We start from the raw sequence: 21,753 nt of genomic DNA on the forward strand, positions 1-21,753 counted from the left end.
CGATGCCCTGAGACTGAGAAAGCTATTTCCTCTACTGCCGAGCACAAAAAGGCAAGAAAGGTGATTCTGCCGTGGTTTGGCCTCTGCAGACCCAGCAGCCTTGGAGTGACGGAAGGATGCTGAGTGTCACACTGAGTCCCAGCTTTGCCCAGCCCGAGGATATATGGCATGGGGCTTAGAAACATCACCTGCGAAGTGTCCATCCCCAGGAGAGGGTGGAGGTCACCTCCTCCATGAGGCATCAGAGGACCAACAATGCTCAGCATAGGATGGCACTGACGCCCCTTCAGATGTCTGGGCAGAAGGCAGTTCAGGCTCTTCTAGCAGCAAGAGGAGGTGCTTGATGTGTGCAGGAGGTGAGGACACTCAGGCAGAGCCCCTGCTCGTGGCCAGGCCTGTGAGTACCACCACATCAGGAGGCCGCTCAAGGAGAAAGGAAGCCCCACATGAGAGGAGGGGAGAGGAGGGGAGAGGAGGGGAGAGGAGGGGAGAGGAGGGGAGAGGAGGGGAGAGGAGGGGAGAGGAGAGGAGAGGAGGGGAGCGGAGGGGAGCGGAGGGGAGAGGAAGGGAGAGGAGAGGAGAGAAGGGGAGAAGAGGGGAGAGGAGGGGAGAGGAAGGGAGAGGAGGGGAGCAGAGGGGAGCGGAGGGGAGAGGAGGGGAGAGAAGGGGAGCGGAGGGGAGCGGAGGGGAGAGGAGGGGAGAGGAGGGGAGCGGAGGGGAGAGGAAGGGAGAGGAGGGGAGTGGAGGGGAGCGGAGGGGAGAGGAAGGGAGAGGAGGGGAGAGGAGGGGAGCGGAGGGGAGAGGAGGGGAGAGGAGGGGAGCGGAGGGGAGAGGAGGGGAGCGGAGGGGAGAGGAGGGGCTGAAGGTCCTGAATCCCTGGCCACAGGCCTGAAACGACAATAACTGGACCAGGCTGAGATTCATTTGTGCAGTCCTTTTTTTTTTTTTTCTTTCCCTTAAATATTCACAGGTCACAAAACTGCCTCTGGGCATTAAACCCAGGATTAAGACATCAATTAAGCAAGGTCTGAATGCTCCACTGATTAAAACAGTAGTAAGACAGGATGAAGGATTTCCAAAATCAGTCTCTAAGCATCTAAGTGCCACAGTGTTGAACAAAAACCAATTTGAAAGGGACAGGAATTCCATCTCTCCCAGAGATGGATGTGCAGAGGCAAGTTCTGAGGGAGCCGTGGACAGGAGTTCAATACCCCGGGACCCCCACAGACATTCCTTCCCTACGCCGCGACCCAGGGATGCAAAGGGTAAAATCCGGGAACAACAGGAGGGAGGCAAAGGAAAGAGCTGGTTGGAATTACATATTCTCAGGAGGCTTGATCAATACGTCTTCTCAGAGAAACCAGAGCCGCGAAGAAAGAAAACAGTGGTTGAGCTCAGCTGTGAGTTGAGAGTGCCTGAGAACTGACCGGGGCCAGGCAGTCGTGGGCCACGTGCGGGGAGGGCTGGGACCAGGGCCTGACGCCCCGACATCCTGTGTCCAGCCTTCTGGCCCACAGTAAGCCAGGTTCTCCCTCTAACCTCAGGTCCCCACTTTCCACTCCGCTTTCTGGCTGACTTAGGGCTAAATGCCTACTCATTGGGAGGCAAAGACAGCAATCCTACCGGAATACTTTCCATATACACACCAGAGAATCTAGGTCATCATCCACATACCCTTTCTAATCTGGGACATGTTACCCAGGATGCAGAATCCTGGTGCACGTCGGCCCCAAACCGTCCACACCTCACTGTCTCCTGGGCAGTAGAAACAGAAGGGTCTCCCCACTGCCTGATGAATACGCACGGGCCACCTCTGCTGGGTGTCCAGCACTGGCACAGGACTCAAGCTAGCGTGGTATCACTTAAAACCCGAGAAGGTGCGTGACGATGGCTGACATGCTTGCTCTTTTGTGACGCTTCCAGAGGTGCTGAACTGAAACCCACAGCACGGAGCTATTAGACAGCACAGAGGCATCTCCTTTTATTTCCTCATCCACCTTCAGATCAATTTAATCATCCGCCGAACAGGAAAGTAGAACCACAGCCTAAATTATGGAAGTGAGACGCCTGCTCTTATTAAGTTTCAACTTTTGACCTCCATGTTCCCACTGTAATACCCAGCGCGAGGAAAGAAATGATCAGTTATGATCTCGTGTTTGTGGGGGAAGAAGAGTATGATTACAGCGGAATTTACAAGAAATCAAAAAGGTACTGCTCGAGTGAATGGAAAACAATAAAAGCAGTCACAGAAAGGAAATGAATGACACCCAAAGGGAAGGGAAGCTTCTCCTGTGCTAGGAGAGGCCTCCAAATCAGACTGGCTCCGGAAAGGATCCCAAATCCCCAGGCCAGCTGCCACCTAGGAGCTGGGGTGTGTGTGGGTGGCACAGTGTGGTTCTTCCACCCCACCGTACCCTGGCCTCACATGAGATCTATTCCAGGGGCTCTGAGCAGGTTGGGTGGCGAAGAATGAACCAGCTGATAGTGGCTGACACTCAGGCAGCACCCGCACACCACAAGAGGCTCCTCAGAGCCACATGGGGCGGCATCTGAGCCTGGAGCCACTGGCCTGGGCTTAGCTCCCGGCTTTTTCTTGGGCAAATCACTTCCCTGTGCCTCAGTCTGCCCACCTGCAGCATGGGGATGATCAGAATCCTACCTTATAACATAAATAAAATGTCTCTTCAAATGAGGTGAGGGGTGGCACACAGGAAGCCTCAAAAGGTGCCAGCTGGTGGTCCAGGGGTTAGGAATTCACCTTCCAACGCGTCGGACGTGGGCTCACTCCCTGGTTGGGGAACTAAGATCCCACATGTGCGTGTTCAGTTGCTCAGTCGTGTCTGGCTCTGTGCAACCCTATGGACTGTAGCCCACCAGGCTCCTCTGTCCATGGGGTTTCCCAGGCAAGAATGCTGGAGTGGGTTGCCACTTCCTCCTCCACAGGATCCTCCCAAATCAGAGGCTGAACCTGCATCTCCTGCATTGGCAGACAGATTCTTTATCACTGTGTCACCTGGGAAGCCATAATCCCCACTCGCTGGGAGGCAGCTAAGGCCGGGTGCCACACAACTACAGAGCCTGTGGGCTGCCCTGAGGGCCCAGTGCAGCCCCAAAAAAGCGACTGCCGTTGTTATTAGGATGTGTTGTCATTTGACTTCTGCCCTCAGTCTTTGAGCCATTCACCAAGGGAGACCGCATCTACTTTGCAGTGGAGGAAACTGAGGTATGGTGTGTTATACACTAAATGCTGTGTTCCCCTCAAATTTATAGGTTGAAACCTATCTCCAATGTGATGGTATTTGGGGGTAGCACCTTTGCGGGGTGCTTTAGGTCATGAGGGTGGAACCCTCACGAATGGGGCTTAGCACCCTTAAGACACCCTAGAGGACTCCTTTACCCCTTCTGCCATTTGGGGACACAACATGAAGATGCCGTCTGTGAACCACAGTGGGTCCGTGCCTTGGCCTTGAACCTCCCAGTCTTCAGAACTGGGGGAAATAAACTTTGGTTGCTTATAAGCCACTCGGTCTGTGGTAATTGTTAGGCAGCATGCATCTTCACATCCATGCTGTGAGTCAGGCATTACATCCCCATTTTACAGATGAAGAAGCTGAGGCTCACAAAAGTTAAGTGACTTCCCAGGGGGCAAGGGGGCATATAGGGGGTGGCTGGGGATAGAATTTGGATATGCCTGACTGGACACTTTTCCCATCAACGCAGGTAACTTCTCTCCATGGAGCCGAGAGAAAGAGGGTGGTAAAAGCAGCCAGGACACAGGGCCCGAAGACACATCAATGAGCCATAATTTAACACCACGGAAGGCCAGTCTCTCCTGTAAATGAGGGGCCTACCAGCCATCCCACCCAGAGTCCTTCCGTCAGTGACCAGAGAGGAGGGCGAGGGTGGTGACTCCCAAAGAGCCCGCCAAGAATGACCGCAGTCACTACAGAGGCCGGAACCCACGCTGCTAAACACACCCCTGAGGCCGTAAGCATGGTGTGACATTTCTAAAATAGTTCCATGGCCATCAAATGCCAAGTAAGTCCTCTCTGCTGAAGGCTTTAATAAGACCAGGAAGTAGTTTATCAGTGCAGGATCTACCTCAGAGCAGTGGAAATGTCACTAAAGTGCGCTTGTTCCAAAATTACAAACTAATGACTTGTCCCTCGGGAGATGTGAGGTGCACAACCCAGCCCTGGCCTCCAAAGCATCCGGAGTGTCAGCAGCTGTGGGGGATGTCATGTGGAGGAGTGGACACGGTTCCTGGGCATCCAGGATTTATTCTTCTACCAGCTGCGGGTTACAGAAGGGCCGGGCATGTTACTTCGTAAAAACAAGAAGAGATGGGGGACTTCTCTGGTGGTCCACTGGCTAAGACTCTGTGCTCCCCATGCAGCCGGCCTGGGTTCAATTCCCAGTCAGGGAACTTGGTCCCACGGGCTGCAACTGAGAGTTCGCATGCTGCAACAGCTCCTGCATGCTGAAACTAAAGATGCCACATGCCGTAAGGAAGATCCCGCCTGCTGCAACTAAGACCCGGCGCTACCAAAGAAATACATAAATATTTTAAAAATAAAAAGAAAACTAGAAGAGGTGGCTGTGAACTGGCAGGACAAAGGCCCTCATGCTCCAAGTGTGCGGCCGGGCCAGGCACTGGGCCAGGGCTGCCGACAGAGCTGCTGGCCCACCCGCCCCCAGCTCCCCCAAGGGTTGGTACCGATGCCAGTCGACAGCCCTCAGATTTTCACCTCTGGCTCAACCTCTCTCCCACCGGCAGCTGCCTCAAACTCAACACACCACAAACAAGTCCCTCAATTGCCACAGCACCGGCGCCCTCTCAGTGACACAATACCCAGAGCTAATTAGGACAAAAACCCAGAGTCACCTTCAACTGTGCCCCTCACTCGGGCATCAAGGCCGGCTTCTCTCAGGAGCGTTCTGCTTGCCTGCCCTTTCCTCTCAACTCTGCCACCTATCCCCCGCTCCCCAGCAGCCACCTGGACCCTGCAGCAGCCTCCTAACTGGCAGCTCCCATTCCTGCCCCACGACTTAAAAAAATGCAAACCTGATCCCACCACTCTCCTGGTTCTACTGTCTCAAGACAAAGTCTGGGCAGACAGCACGGGCCGCCCGGCCCTTGCCCGTCTCTCTGAGGGGCCATTTCCACAGTGTGTGGCCCTAGGCTGGCCACACGGAGCCACCAAGCTTTCTCATCTCCAGCCTTTCAACAAGTGGCCCCTTGGCCTGGATCACGCTCTCCTTCTCCCCCTCTCTACACTGCCCCCAACCTCATGAGCTGACCCGTGCTCACCCTCAGGCCACAGTGTTCCCAGGCCCCAAGACCAGATGAGCGAGGTCTCCCAACCAGATGGTGAACTTGACGAATGGCCCTAGGGTCAGATGTGAGGCACCCACACGCCTCGAAGTCAGGGGGTGACATGGCAAAGGCCCTGCCTCTCCTCTCTCCTACCTTCACAATAAGTGCAGCCATATGACAAATAACACACATTTTAGTGCCATCCAAGAGCAACTCGATGGCTTAGGAAAACTGGCAGCAATCAGAGTTGAAGGGTCTCTTCTGGGACCCAAGTGGAAGCACCTGGCCCCGCTGTGACCCCACAGAAAGAACACGGCAGCTAGGGACTACCACTACCAGCCAGGGGATAAAGTGGGCAACATAAGACACATAAAAAGGAGGCCAACGAGTCAAGACATACACATGACATAAGGAAAACATGTTTACCTTTTGGGTAATGGAATTATGTATGATGTTTATTTTTATTCCTTTCACTATTGACTTCAACTGAGCTATGTAAGTTTGGCTCCTTTATGGTAAAATTTTTTTTAAAAAAAGTTATAAATAAAGAAAGGGAGAAATATAATTGACATTCGAGTGACTTGTGCCCTTCTGGAAAAATAGACCAACTGACAAAAAGAACAAAACAGAAGAGGCTGAGAGAAGAGTTTCTAGGGACCAGCTTGTCTAAGGGGCTCCCTGAGACAGGGTGGGTGGGAACGGCGGGGTCTCTCCCCTTCCTGGGCTGAGCACAACAAACAGCCACAAGCCATACTCACCACTCCACGATCTCTGGATGAAGAATGGTATTGTTGACATTGAACCTAGAGAGAGAAAACAAGTCCATTAGTTCAATGGTCTATTCATCTCCCAGCAAGAAATACTTCATTCGAGACACATCAAGAGGGCTTCCCTGGTGGCTCAGTGGTAAAGAATCCGCCTGCCAATGCAGGAGACACAGGTTTCATCCCTGATACGGGAAGATCCCACATCCTTCGGAGCAACTAAGCCGTGCGTCACGACTATTAAACCTATGCTCTAGAGCCCGGGAGCCACAACTACTGAGCCTAAGTGTCCTAGAGCCCATGCTCTGCAATAAGAGAGGCCACCGTAATGAGGAGTCCGTGCCCCACAATCGGAAAGTAGCTCCCGCGAGCCACAGCTAGAGAAAAGTCTATGCAGCCATGGAGACTCACCACAGCCAAAAGTAAATAAATAAAAGACATACGGAGAGAAGATCTGATCAAGAGAACTTTAACTTCGTGACTCTCTGGACAACAGAAGGCCTGCTGCTCACTTCCTGCAGCAGACTTGGCAGCTCAGACTGTGTTCTCCAAGTGCAGTCAGTTGGAGAACAAGCTGCTTGGCTGCAAAACACAATCTTCCACCCTCACAGACAGGTAGCATAGCCGCTTCCATCAAGTATATCAACATATACATAATAGAAGTCCCAGAAGAAAAGGAGAGTGATAGTGAAGCAGAATATTTGAAAATATCATGGCCAAAAACTCTCCCAATTTAATGAAAAACACCAGTGTTAATTTCCATAATGCTTAATGAATTCCAAGTAGGATAAACTCAAAGAGACCCACATCCAGACATATAATCAAATTGTCAAAAGAAAATCTTAAAAGCAGTAAGAGAAAATAAATTTATCACATACAAAGGATCTTCAGTAGTAAGATTAATGGCTGATTTCTCATCAGAAACTACGGGGGCCAGAAGACAGAATACAGAGGGAAAAAAAAAAAAATCTGTCAATCAAGATTCCATATCCAGCAAAGCTATGCTTCAGAAATGAGAGAAATTAAAAACAGTTCCAGATAAATGAAAACTGAGAGAAGTCATAACTAGAAGATCTAGCCTACAAGAAATATCAAAAGGGATTTTTCAGACTATAGTGAAAGGAGTTACTGGAGAGTATCTAGGATCCATATGAGAAGAAAAAAGGCAGGGGTAAAGTTAATCACATAGGTAAGTATAGAAAGGGTAAATGCATTGTTTGTTTGTAAGTCCTAGTTTTCTCCTATCTGATTTAAAAGACAGTTGCATAAAGCGATAATTATAAACCTGTGTAGATCACCACAAGATGATAAAGATGCAGTCTGTATGCAGTAACAGCACAAAGGAAGTCAGCATAATTCTTGTGTACTAGTGAAACCAGCTGCTATTAATGCAAACTATATTATTATAAGTTTAAGAGATCATTTGTAATCCCCTGGGTAACCGCTGAGAAAATAAATAAAATAGACAGAAAGCAAAATAAAAAAGGAACCAAAACTCAACACTGCGAAAACCTCAAACACAAAGAATGAGAGTAATGGAGAAACTGAGAAATAAAAACAATATATGACACACAAAACTAGAAACAAAATGGCATAAAAAAAGGTCTTCCTTATTAGTAATTTAGATGTAAATGGATTAAAATTTCTAATTAGAAGACAAGGATTGACAGAACAGATGCAAAAAATAACTCAACTACATGCTCTAAAGAGATACTTTAGACTCAGACACATGATGAAAGTGGAAGGATAGGAAAAGACATATTATGCAAACAGAAACCAATACATCCAGAGACTGGAGTATTTTTCAGCCATAAAAATGAGCAGAGTACTGATTCATGCTACAATATGGATGAATTCTGAAAACAGGAAGTGAATGAAGCCAGACATAGAAGGCCATGTGTTGCAGGATTCCATTTATATCAAATGCTAAAGTAGGCAAATCTACAAAGACATAAAGTAGATTAGTGGTGGGCAAGGGAATCATTGCTAATGGATATAGGGTTTCTTTATGGATGATGAAAATATTCTAAAGTTGACTGTGATGATGATTGCACAAATCTATAAACATATAAAAAGCATTTAATTGTATAGTTTAAGTGAGTCACCTGGAAGGTATATGAATTATGTCCTGACAAAGCTGTTTTTAAAAACGTACTGAATATATACATAATTAATTTTATTACATACAAATTTTATTCTAATAAAACTGATTTATAAAAATTGTCAGAACAGAAATGGAAACAGATAAATCAACAAGAATAGTTTGAGATTTTCACATTACCTCTTCTGAGGACAGTACAAGCAAACAGAGAAATCAGTAAAGACGCAGAAGATATGAACAATATATTAATCAACTTAACTTCATTGACATATACAGAACATTACAGCCTACATGCTGCAGACTATGCTCTCTTTAAGTACACATGAAACACTTATCATAATGAACATATATAGAAAGTTTCAATAAATTTCAAAGGGCTGAAATACAGAGAACATTACTGATTACAATAGAATTAAACTAGAAATCAGTAACAGAAAGAAAAATATAAAATCCAAAATCGAGAATTAAGCAATAAACTTCTAAATATCCACTCTTCAAAGAAGAGATAATAATAAAATTAGAAAATAAAAACATGAAATATCATAACTGGTGAACTGCAGCTAAAGCAGTGCTTAGAGGAAAATTTAAAGCTCTAAATGTAGATAGTAGAAAAGAAAATTGAAAACCAGTGATCTAAACTTCTATCCCAGAAATGCCTTCTTCTTTCTCAAGAAGCTAGAGAAAGAACAAACAAAATGTAAAGAGATTAGAAACTTTTCAAAGCAAAAATCAATGAAATAGAAAACAAACACGTAACTGAGAAAAACCAAGTTGTTCTTTGGTAAAATGAACATAACTGGAAAGGGAACCCAAGAAACAAAAAGATCAGGTTGGGGCAAATCCCTGACACTGGTGTCACATATGACTCAGAGCTCAAGCTGTCAGTGAGACAGCGGGGGAAGTGCAATGTAGCCCAGCACAATGTATGGGCCTCAACAGAGAAGCCTTGGCCGGCCTTCGACCCTCGGGATTCTGAGTCCTGCTCCATCTCAAGCCAGGAGATTGCACGCAGGGCGTACAGGATTGTGACCAATCAGAAATCCTCCAGGGCCTCAGTGTCGGGTGTTGGAAAGCACCTATCTAATGCCTCGGTTGTGTAGCTAGTACCCCCACTCCTGGCTGAAGAAGGGAAAGGGGAGAGGAGAGAGAAGGAGGCGCTAGCAGGCTGAGAGGTGTCCACAGTATCAAAGCTTTCAGGATCCCTAACTAGAAAAATAAGACTACTTCCTGAGAAGTCAAGCAAAATGTTGTAGAATCAAGCCCTACTTGTGAAATATCAAAGCGACCACAGACAGCCAATGTGGCGCAGAGTGAAGAACAGAGAAGCAGATGACATAAATAAAGACGGCAATAGAGACTCTGTCTCCCATTCTGCCAAATGTCACTCTGATGCTGGGAAAAGCAATGGCCCATCTCTTCAAAAGCCAAACATGCCAATAAAATCTCACATTACAAAACATACATACACATACACACATGCTCACACACACAAACGAACAGCAAGGTGACCCAGCACAAAGACCCAGATGCAAACACACAGACACACACAGGCAGGCATTTGCTTAGAAAAGAGGCACACGCAGACACACACACAGATGTATATTCACAGACACAGGCAAATACACACAGACACACAAAGGCATACACTTAAACTAACAAAGGTCCACATCCAAATATACACACATACAGAAATATGCAGATTCACACACAGGCACACTGAGACACAAAAACACTCAGAGAAACACACTCAGATACACACTTTAGACTCCAAAAGATATTCACTACAATATCAATTTTTAACTCAGGGTCATGAAACTGGAACGCTCCTTGCTTTTGCCTCTGTGCTAGTTAGACCTTTCTAGAAAGAACATGTAATTATTATGTTAAAAAAAAAAAGTCCACCAGAGTCCATGAGGGTGAGGAGTACCCTAGAAGCAGATGATACCTCCCTGGTGGGCTCCACCTGTGGGCTGGATGATGCAAAGTGAGCAGTGTGGGCCCAGCCAGCCCTGCCCCAGCCCCCAGACTCCTCCCTACAGTTTCCAACTTGAGGATGGAGAGCAGGCCCCGAACAGGCCTCCCACTCCACCAGCTCTGGGGGCTGGGACGGGCTCTTGTCTCTTCAGGAGACTCACGGAAATTCCATGAGCCATAATCAGAACCTCAATCTGAACTGTTACCTTGATACATAAGTTAACAGGAACCAGAAAGCCACTGGTCCCCACATCACAGACTGGCATTTTATTGTAATTGTCAAGTTTTAATAATGTCCTTCTATTTCTTGGGTTTAAAAATTCACATCTCTGAACATTAATATTCCTGCATTAATAACCCCCGAATTCAGCAATTTCATATTTAACCACTTATTTAAATGGAATTAATTTGTAACCGATTGTCTTCAAGTACGCAAGGCAATTTAAGTAAATGCCAAAAGATAAGAAATATGCTTATCCTGAACTACCAGCTGATATAAAATATCGACCATATTTCTTTGTCAGACAATGACATGAAACAAAGCGCTCTGTACTCAGGGCCCCCGCCCGGGGCTCCCGGGCAGCCTGCCTGCCTTGGGAGGAACGGTCTCCGGCCAGGAAGGTAGCCCCCCACAGATAATCTCGTTCCCTTCATAGCCGGGGTCTGTCTGTTTCTCAGGAAAATCAAGTCTACCCTCTCGGATTGCTAACAGAGACTTATCATGGCTGCCTTGGTGCCCAGGGTGCATAAATCCACTATGGCAGCCCACGGTGGTACATGCAGCCCACGGGAAGAAGCCGTGTTTACTGCGGGGCTGTCCTCTCCACAGACCAGCCTTCGCCCTGCCCTCGCCAGCACCTGGCAATGAACGCTGGACCCTATCCTGTGTCCAGAACCCCCGCGGGGCCTGCTTCTCCTACACCTTCATGGGAGCTGTGGCCTGGGCCGGAGTCCAGCTTCAGCCCAGTACAGCACTCCCTCCTCCCCAGGAAGGACAGAGCCCCACCTTGCTTTCGCCTCTGTGCGTTAAGAGCTCTCTACAAGAGCATGTCATAATTATGTAAAAAAAAACAAAAAACAGAGCCCACCAGAGCCCATGAGGGTGGGGAGTGTCCCAGAAGCAGAGGGTAACCCCTTGATGAGTCCAGAGGCCCCAGGCCATGGGGAGAGCCCAGCACACGTCTACCACCCACAGCCCACCTCTGCCTCCCTGCTCCCAGTCCTCTGCCAAAGCCACCACTGTGATTTCTGGCACAAACCCTGCTGTGGGCTGAGGAGGCCTGGCCCTGACCTGTGAAGGCTGAGGGAGGCCTAAAGGCTCCCAGAATCAAACCCACAGCCCCACCCCCCCACCCCCACAAGGTGACAAGCCCGAGGCAGCCAACCCTGAGGAGCCACACCTGGAGACAAGGTCCCAGGCCGACCACTTGACCCAGGGCCAGGAGGGTGGGCATGGGTGGACAGGTGAGGCCATTGTTCTGCCACAAGCTCCCTCCTACCCCAAGTCAAGGAATCAAGGTGGCAGGGGGTGGCCCATTAGGACAAATTGAGAGGCCAGATCCTGAACTTCTGCCAGAGGTCAAATAAGGATCTAAGGTAGGAGGGTTTGCAGAGAAGTTCAAAATGGTTAAAAACAAAATTCCAGGAATGAGCCGCTTCATTAGGGCGGTGAGAAGTGACCGAAGATAGAAGCAGCTTAGTACTGGAAACTGGGACGACAGCAAGATTCATCTTGCTTAGCAAACAGGCTATTATTATCCCCGAAAACAGCTGGAGAGGCTCGCAGCAGGCAGGTGAACTCGGTCACTGAGCCCAGTGGCTTTGGAGGACAAGGGCCCCTCCAGCCCGGCAACAGGGTCCGAGAGGTGGCGGGACTAGAGTGCTGGCAGTGGCTGGACTCCACCCAGACCCCAGGAAGATGAACGTGACTTTTCCACAGGGAAGGCACTGGCAGGGGACCCGAGGTCAGTGACCACGGCGTGCGGGGTGAGGGTACCCAAACGGAGCAACCCCGAGGGCAGAGCTACATGAGGGTGCCACAATGGGGTGTGGGGCCCAGAGGGAGTTATGAGGCGACAGGAGAGGGGTGAGCACTGTGGGTGGGCCTGGGGACCCCAAGACAGGGAGGGCTCTCACCTGCAGCCAAGTCAGAGAACTCTGCTGCCACGTGGGCATGGAAATGAATCCCCCCAGCGTGGGGGTGGCACTCAGCCCAGCAGTGAGGGGCCTGGGGAGCAGCCCGTAGCCAGCCTGTCTGGACTGGACCATGGGTTGGAGAGGGCCCACCTAGTGCCTGAGAGCGTGTGCAAAGATAAGGCAGGCCCTGGCTCTCCAAAAAGCGTCCCACAGTGGGGTGGGGTGTTGGCCAAGCACAGGCTCCTCTGGGCTCTTGGCAGGGACCGTGGGGACTCCGGGGGCAGCAGGGAACAGAGGCTGGGTCTACTCCATGGAGGGAGGGGTTGGTCCACAGCGGGAATCCTCCCAGGGGGAGTGGGGAGGGGGCCTCAGCTTTCATTGCTCACTGACAGTGATGATGTCACTAGGGTCCCCTGCCTCTCCCCCTAGAAAACTTTAGGGAATAGCCAGGAGCCACTCCAGCCTTACCACCTGTGCCCAGGATGCTAAGGAGGCATTCTCCACAGCAGAGACCTTGGCTTGGGGGCTGGGCAAGCAAAGACCCCACAGCCGAGAAGTCCGACAGCTCACTGACATCAGGGAATCTTGTCATCGGAGATCGTGAAGTCCACTGGCCCACTACACAGCTGGGGAAACTGAGGCTTGTAGAGGCACTGGGGCATGATGGGGGTTTGCTCATGGGTAACTGTTTACTAAGCACTGGCTCCAAGCCAGGCTCTGGATGAGCGGGGTCTCATTTCATCACGTAGCAAGCCCTCCCTCCTCCCAGCTTGGGGCCCTCCCCATGAGGTGGCGACCCACGCTGAGACCAGAGGGGCCAGCCCGCGGGACCAGAGACATTCCATGGTGCTGGCAGAGGCAGATGAACAGGGCACGGGAGCTCTGGCATCGGGCGGTGCTGGGGGACCAGGAGAGGCTTGGGACGGGAAGCAGCTGGCTGCACCCGCACTACCCTCTCAAGGGCCCGGGGAAGAGACGGCGGCTCCGTGGCCAGCATCTCAACGAGCTGGGCTAATCACCTGCTGGTGTGGGAGGAAGGCCGCTCTGGGGAACTCCCGAGAGGACGCGGAGATTCGTGCAATGAAAAGCAGCAAACCTGATACTCGCTCCCCCGACCCCACCGCTCTTATCATTGGGGGAAGTGATACATATTTATGAGCTCATAATCCCTGCTAATCACCCGACATCACACACATGCACAAACTCCCAAGGCTCGGGCTCATACATAGTTATAAGGCGCTTCCCCTGCCGCCGCCGCGGTCCACCAAAGGACGACAGGGGCCGCCCTGGTGCAGAGCACGGGAGGTGCGGGAGGGGCTGGGGCCGGAGGAACAGGCCAGCGAGCCGGCCACACTCGGCAGCCCCGAGTGGTAGGTGCTCTCCTCAAGGGCTCGCTTGCTGCAGCCTGGGGCCCCGCAGATACCCCCGTGCCGGGGCCGGTCAGCAGCCAGCCCAGAGACACAAGGGTGGCTGGCTGGCTACATTCTTTGGGGGACAGGGCGTGAGGGTGGCAAAGCAGGCGAGATACTGTGCTCTCTGTGCCCAACATCTGCCCTCCTGTGTGTAGAGCCCTAAGTGGGGGAGCAGGGCTCCAGGGCCCCGCCTGGGGCTACGCTGGGGAGTGAGGGCAGGAAAGGCAGGGGCCCCTACCCAGGACTGGGGAAGCAGGGGACACAGGAGAAACCTGTGGGCCGGACTGGGAGAGGTTCATCGGCCAGGAGTGAGGGGAGGGGGGCTGATGAGAATGAAGACCACAAGGTCAGAGCAGGTACCTGGAGGGAAAACAGCCACCCACTGCGTGCACTCGGCCCCCTGAGTGTGCACAGCCCCCTGAGTGTGCACAGCCCCCTGAGTGTGCCCAGCGGCCAGGGCTCCCTAAGCACTCGGTCGCTGGTGCTTTGATGATGGAGCTCCATGGGGAAGTAGCGTCGGTCCTTAAAGTCAAACTTGAACTGAATGTAAGCAAATTTTTTTTCTAAGCATTTCCTCAAAAGTACCAAATTGAGCCCCTTTCTATAAACATCCTTCTGGTTTTTGGGTTTTCTTTTTAACTTTTTGGCCACGCTCTGAGGCATGTGGGATCTAGTTCCCTGATCAGGGATAGAACCCACGCCCTCTGCATAGGAAGCAGGGAGTCTTAACCAATGGACTGCCGAGGGAAGTCCCCTGCTTGTGTGCTTTGTGTCTAGTTTATATAAACAGACTGGGTCAGGCCTGCGGGGGAAGATGTGAGCTGATGTTCCCGGGGCCCCAGGACTCACTTGCTGATGCCCTCAAAGGAGGCCTCCCTGCAGATGCTGCCGCTGTCGGTGTTGACGCCACGCTGGGGAGAGAGACGGAGCGTGAGAGCATAGAACTGCCACACGGGGCCTTGTGGGACTGGGTAAGGACCAGGAGCCCCCACTCTGGCCCAGCCAACCCATCCCTTCCTGAAAGGCCAGGCCCCAGCAGAAGGGCAACCCCCCTTCTTAGCTGTAGCTTGAAAAGCAGAGGAAACCAAGGTCTCCTCAGTCCAAACACTTTGCTGACCCTGGCTCAGGCTGCCTGGGACCACCACCGACCACAGGCCCCCGCCTCCAGGCCTGGCCCATCTCCCTTGCACACGTGTGTGCACACACGCTCCTCACGGACAGTGTCCCAAGAACACTGTCAAGTCTGACCCTGCCAGAGATGCCGGTGTGACCTGACCCGGAGACGCAGGGACTCTGCCACATTCCTCTCCTTTCCCTAATTGTAAGGAGACTCCAAGTAGAACTCAGACGGGGAAGGAGAGAAAACAAAAGACTCAGAGGAAAATGTGCTGTCCCCAGAGAGGCCCGGCCTTTTAAATCTCCCTTTAATTCTTCCTCAAGACCTTCAGGTGGATGTCTGATTGCGTCCCCCCAAATTAAACACACCGGACCCCCTGTGACCACAATCTTAACTTTTCTTCTCAGCCATCAAAACAGCAGGTGGAAAAAAAGAGACCATGTGAAGTGCTAACAAAAATAACCTAGAAAAAACTATTCCTGCAAATCAATTAACAAAGGAGAGAAGGGTCACTTTCTGTACACTCTTCATACTGGAAGCTCCCCAAGCTGAAGAAGCGTATGAAGGCAGGCTTCTTCTAGGAGCCTTTCACAGCCCCAGCATCCCCCGCCCCGCTGAGGGGCACTGTGCACTCCTGCCAGCCCCAGGCTGCTGCAGGTCCTCTGTCATTCAGCGCCCAGGGTCCAAAATCTGACGCCACACAGCCCAGCACCTTCATGGGCTGATGCAAAGGGTGTGTTTTCCCAAATTCTGTCAACAATGAGGGAGACACAGGGTGGAAGCAAATTGATAAATAAACCCCGAGAGCTCAACCTGACCCAACTACATCCTCTAGTCGGGTTTTAACTCTTGGAATATGCACGGTGCCTCGTCCACAGTGGCCTCAGGACAGGACGCAGCCCAAGGCGACTGGAGAAGGGAGGGTGTGATCCTGGACACAATTAGTAATCCAGACTGAGGTGTCACTACTGATCACCAGTGACTGCTGCTCTCAGTTTTCCATCCCACCCCAAGGCCCTGACCTCTGCAGAGTCAACCGGCTCCCCAAAGCCCCTCTCCATACACAGACTCTGCCTGGTCCTTGAACACCAGCCACTTACCAGAGTGAGGAGCACAGAGGGGCTCCGAGATGTCAGAACACTGGCGATCTGAAAGGTCAGAAAGAAAATATCCACTTTAGTGCCACCGCATGAAGCCTGATGGAGGTGACGTACCAGGGTTATTCAGGCCTGACAGCTCACGCTGATCAAGTACATCCTTCAAACAGGAAACTTATAGAGAATAAGGGACTTCAGAAAGCCACAGAGCTATCGGGGCAGAGAGGGATTCAAGCTTAAACCTGGCATGCTTCCCCATGTGCTGCCCAGCCTCCGGGATCCACATGGACCCCAGCTCCAAACAGCCAGACCCACCCGCCCGCCAAGGGCAGCACCTCTGTTCATCTGCCTGGTCCCTTGCAAAAGACCCATTCCAGCCAGCTCTTAGGCAATGGCCCCACCCGGCTCTGGTCCTCTGGGTGGACACCTGCCTCCCAGCCCCCATTCATACCCTTGACCACATGGACTCAGCCACTCCCAACCCCACATCCTTGCTCTCCATCCCTCCCATGGCCCACTCAGGCCCTTGATTGCTGGCTGCTTCCTAACCAACCCCCTTGAACAAGCCCATCCCCATCCCTGCCACATAGGCTCATCCCCATCTCACCGCTGTGCCTGTGCCTGGGCTCTCACCACTGCCTGGCACACTTTTCCCCATCTCAGCTGCTTCCTCAATTTGTACTCAAGACTTAGGTCCCTGCCCCCTCCCAGGCAGGTTGGTTCACTCCCTCCTCTACTGCCCCCTAACAGCCCTCATTCCCCTGGCAACATGCCCATCACACTGCATCGGCCATGACATCCAAGGGTGCCTGCCACTCTGGTGAGACCACCCGCTTCCTCTCCTGGCTCCACCCCTCAGTCCACTCTGCATCTTGGCCATGGCAGCTCCTGCTGTATTTGAGCCCCCTCCCCACGCTCCCACCCTAAACTCTGACACTCTGACACAGGGTTAGAGTTAGAGGGATTTGTTTGTTGTTTCAACTGCGTTATGGAGCCATCACTGACATATTCTACACTGCACATTTGAAGTGCATGTTTTGATAAGCTTTGACATATGTAATATATATGCTTTTTAATACTGAGAGGCTCCCAGAGAAAACCTGGAAGATACTGAAAACTATAAAAAAGATAAAATACACCTACAAAACCATCCCCTGAGACTTTTTACCTCTGCACATAAAAACAGATCTGTAATGACATTTGGATCATATGAAGTTACGTGCTTCGCTTATTTCCTGTCATTAAATATTCTTCAAGAATGCCATTTTTACCAGTCACTACTGAGGGGGATGGTAAACGTCCAGGGAGACCTTGATCATGGCCTGCGTCAGTCACTGCAGACTCATCTCATGTAACCTCCCGTGAAACTAGTGCTGCAAATTCAGGTTTCACCAGTGAAAAAGCTTCAGGGGGACTTCCTGGTGGCCCCAGAACCTGCCTTGAAATGCAGGGGATGTGGGCTCAATCCCTGGTCAGGAAACTAAGATCCCACATGCCGCAGAGCAACAAGCCCATGCGCCATAACTACTGGGCCTGCGTACTCCAGGGCCCTCGCACCACAACCAGAGGGTCCGTGCACCGCAGTGAACTCTGCATGACTCGGTGAGGATCCTGTGTGCTGCAACCAAGATATGATGCAGCCAAATAAAGAAACACTGCGTGCACACATGCTCAGTTGCTCAGTAGACTCCGACTCTGTGACCCCATGGACTGTAGCCCGCCAGGCTCCTCTGGGATTTCCCAGGCAAGGATACTTGAGTGGGTTGCCATTTCCTTCTGCAGGGATCTTCCCGACCCCAGGATCAAACCCACATCTCTTTCCGCATCTCTTCCCACATCTCTTGCATTGACACGTGGATGCTTTACCACTGAGCCACCTGGGAACCCCCAAAATAAACAGTAAAATAAAATAAAAACCTTAAGACTTCATCTGCCCAGGTTCACCAGTTAAAAGACAGCAGAGCACAGAGTTGCGCCATGTCCTAGTCTCTTAACAGAGCTGGCATAGTTTATTTACTCATTCCTCTGTGGGCACTTACATTATTCCTAATGATTATTATAAATCATGACGATGGACATCTCTGGTATAGAGTCTTTATTTCTTTAAAATAAATTACCTTAAAAAAATGGCTTTCTTAAAAAAAATTGATTTAGGGTAACTGCTGTCTGACAAGCCCCACGCTTTGTCAAGGTTTTGATGAGCCCCGGATGTGTACCAACCACCCTCCCACCGATGCTCCATCTCCCCAGGCCCTCCTTGTTTGCTCAGTAACTGCTCTGAGAATGACTGAAGCCCGGCCCCGGAGCTGCACGGACCACAGCACGCTGAGTCACTGACACTCCCCAGGCCCTCCTTGAGGAGGGGGCGGCTCATTAGAAGGAACCGGAGCCGTGCTTGTCGGCCCTGGGTGTGTTGTTACGGCGACTGAAGGGTCTACATTCATCAGCGTGGAGCGGGTCTGTCAATTGCTGCAGCAGAGCCAGAGTGCGAGCAGGCACTTGGGGATTGTAGGCGCTATTGTCCTTGGGAGAGGGGAGGATGACAAATGTGCTGGCTGCTGGTTTTCTTCTCAGCTACGACTCAGGATGTGCTGGTGGGGAATAATGGAGGAGAAGGAGCAGACGGATGGAGGAGGTCTGACGTGGCGGGCCAGGCGTCTGATGGTCCTGGCAGGACAGCGTCTTTTATTGATCACAACCTCTTGAGTGGGCTCTGCTTACTTCTGCGGCTGCGAAACCTCCCCAAGCTGGGCAGTTGCATCCGCCCTTCCCTGTGGAGACCCATTATTGCTACACTCTCATCGGCACACCCTGATTCCACGCCTCTGAAATTAAGGTGACGGGAGGCAGCTATGCGTCACCAGCGGGAAATGCCACTCCACGTACAGGATGACACAGCTCCAGCCACACAGGGCCTCGTTTCCATGGAGCAGCGGTCACTGGAGACCCACCAGCTCTCACAAACCAGTGCTGTTAAACACCCCTGCCTTGCTTCATGCCACAGCACCTGTTTCCCAGGTAGCTTGGCCTCTCCGGCAGGTTGAGGTGGACAGCAAACACAGAATGCTTCAGAGCCCTGTGGACAAGGATCCGTCCCTGGGGACAGTCAGAGGCTTCCCTCTTGCACCCTCTCACCCAAGGCTTCCACCAGGCCTGCTGGCCACTCTTCAAGGGTGACGATCCAGAAAAGGGAGCTGGATGATCCTTGACCAGTGCTGTCAAAACAAGCTCCTACTGTTCCAGGAAGCTGGGTTCACTGTGCAAAAAGCAAAGCTCTTCATGGCAGTCTGAAACAGGGCTGCACGATGGTTTTTCAATGCAGCAATGCATTTAAAATTGTCAAATTGTTCCCAAAATTTAAATGTGGGGAATGACCACAAACAACATAGATGTGCACCTACTCATGAACAACTGGGGTATCTGGTAACCTGGGGCCAGCAGTCCCACAGAGCAATCGGGGGCACACCACTCCCGATGCCTTTACCCACTGAGGTGGGGAGATGGGAGGTATCAGCCACTGCCTTGGCTGTGGCTGCCACCAAGGTCTCTTGTATCTGAGTCAGTGACCTTGGCAACACCTGTCTGGTGCCACAAAAGAGGACACAAGACTTGCCCTCTGCCAGGCCAGCTCCCATCACCAGGGACACAGCCTCTGCACTGCACCTTGACGGCAATGCCTAGCCCCTCTCAAGGTTTTCCTAAGCCCCACCCTCTCAGGGGAGCCACCGTTCAGTCGACCTTCTCAACAATTAAACTCAGAATCACCTGTACGAGGAGGCAACTAGGCAGCCAGGTCTGCTACATCAGCCACCTGCGTGTGGTATCGAGTGACACGGCCTGGGGTGGGGGCTTCCTGCCTTCTTGCAGAGGAGACAAGTGTCAGCGGCTTCCTGTCTGTGATTTGTGCAGATGGCCAAGGCTGTCTGAGGGCTAGATCGAGCACAGCCTCATAGAACCGGCCCAACACAAAGGGCTTCCTGTCACCGTCTGTGATGGAGCAGCCCCGGGCACCTCAAGTGCCTCCCAGCTCAGGCGTCTGTACTTTGGTTGGGCTCCAATTCAAGCCACAGAAAATCCAAAGCACTTGGGAGCCTTGTCAGCTCTACAGGCATGTCCAGCAGCACCTACTCACTTCTGACAGGGCACAGGCAGGGGTGGAGGGTGCGCCTCTGGGGTCCACAGGCTCTGAGGTCACATCGAAGTCTAGTACTCCACACTGGTGGGGCTGTGGATGAAGCCCTTCACTGCTTGGAGCCTTGGCCTCCTCCTTTAATCAGGGTGAGACTCTGGCCCCCACAGCACAAGGCAGAGGGAGGAGGGAATCTGTGTGAGCTACTGAGGTTCCTGGAACCTGCAGGTGCTACCCCAAGGTGAAGCACCTGTCTCCCAGTCCCCAGGAGCCCTCGTTTCCAGTAAGATCCACAGCAATAACAGGCACAACAAAGCTGATGACACAGATGACGGGGGGGGGCCTGCAGAAAGCTCCCTGCTCTCAACTCCACTGATGCCTTCACTTAAGATTCTGCTTCCTAAACAGACTCAGAATGAGCTGGTCTGTGGGGCTGTAATCCTAGACCATCATTATAGGCTTTCCTGTCCTGACACTCGAGACCTCTCCTGTTTTACCTCATCTAGAGGCCAGTTCTGCTTCTCCCCAGAAATCACAGTGTAAGTGGAGCTGAGTTCACCCTCTTCCTGCCACTGCCCACCCCCTGGTCACAGAAGCAAAACCATCAGATAGTGGCTGGGAGGCTCTGAGTCGGTGGGCTGAGCCCCAGGGCCAGTCCCAGGCTGCCCACCTCCAGGTTTCACGCCCAAGAGACCCAGAAGGTCAAGGTCCCAAAGGGCAATAATGTTACAATGCAGTTTACAAAGGCAGGAGGGGCACACTCACCAAAGGAGAGGATCTAAGCATGGGCATCTCCCCCTGCTCTAACAGCAGTGCAAGTCAGGGGCAGCCCCTTCCGACTGCCTGGACTGGGGACAGACTCAGAGCCCCGGGAAGACAGCTGCATCCCTATCCTGGCCACACACTACTGGCCAAGCACAGTGGGAAAAGATTAAAGCTGCAGGGAGTTCCCTGGTGGCCTAGTGGTGAGGATTCCACGCTTTCACTGCTGTGACCGGGTTCCATCCTTAGTTGGGAAACTAAGATCCCGCCAACTGTGTGACACAGCCAATAAATAAATAAAAGTATAGCCAGGGGACCTCCAAGTCCACCCCACACCACAGGCCTCTCGCAGCCTGGGGCTTTTCTGACAGCAGCATCTGCAGCTGATGAGGGCCTGCGAGAGGGCCTCCTGACACGTGAAGGCCCAGCCGAGCCTGAGAGCAGCTCAGCAGCCACCTCCCAGGTACCAGACGCTTCCGGCACTGCTAAGGGAGCTGGTGGCTGGACCATGCTGTCCCGCGATGTCAAGCCAGGCTGCGGCAGGGGGAGGGGTCGCCACTACTGACCTCGTCTGTGTATTGGACATCATCCACGGCGTACTTCTCCTTGAAGTGCTCCTTGGAGTGGATCCTCAAAAGAAGCACAAGGAAGGCCAGGGTCAGGGTTTGGCCCTGGCTGGGCCCCGGCTGCCTTCCCACCCCCAGTCTAGGGCCCATTCCTACCCTATCCAGTACTTGGCACCAAGCCAGCCTGCCCAACACAGACTCGGGGAAGGGGGGCAAAGGACAATGGGCCACAGAGAGACCGCTGAACCCCGCCTGCCTCCCTCCACCTCTCCCAGCCGACCTCTGCTCTTCCTTTGAGTCTGTGACCCTCGCCGCTTGCAGCAAGTAGCTGAGGACGACCCTCCCTCCGCCCTCCAGGGAGAGTCCATGGGGCAGCCC

The 21,753-nt window shown here is 52.0% G+C and overlaps 1 protein-coding gene across 5 annotated transcripts in view; it reads right to left on the reverse strand.

Annotated features, from left to right (window-relative positions):
* The window catches only part of PEPD (peptidase D), a 119,172-nt gene that overhangs the window by 79,626 nt on the left and 17,793 nt on the right, over window positions 1-21,753 (reverse strand). For 4 of the 5 annotated variants that reach the window (XM_086349625.1, XM_086349627.1, XM_086349624.1 and 1 more), the window contains 4 exons: window positions 21,376-21,439; window positions 15,922-15,969; window positions 14,554-14,615; window positions 6,076-6,120 (listed from right to left, as the gene is read on the reverse strand). In XM_086349625.1, coding sequence (XP_086205751.1) covers window positions 6,076-6,120; window positions 14,554-14,615; window positions 15,922-15,969; window positions 21,376-21,439 — 219 coding nt within the window. The remainder of the gene's footprint in view (window positions 1-6,075; window positions 6,121-14,553; window positions 14,616-15,921; window positions 15,970-21,375; window positions 21,440-21,753) is intronic. The other variant, XM_086349626.1, reaches the window with a different exon arrangement.

Source organism: Bos grunniens, chromosome 18 (assembly GCF_055505025.1).
Source record: "Bos grunniens cultivar Pamir isolate PY7600 chromosome 18, Bosgru_T2T1.0, whole genome shotgun sequence".
Lineage (NCBI taxonomy): Eukaryota > Metazoa > Chordata > Mammalia > Artiodactyla > Bovidae > Bos > Bos grunniens.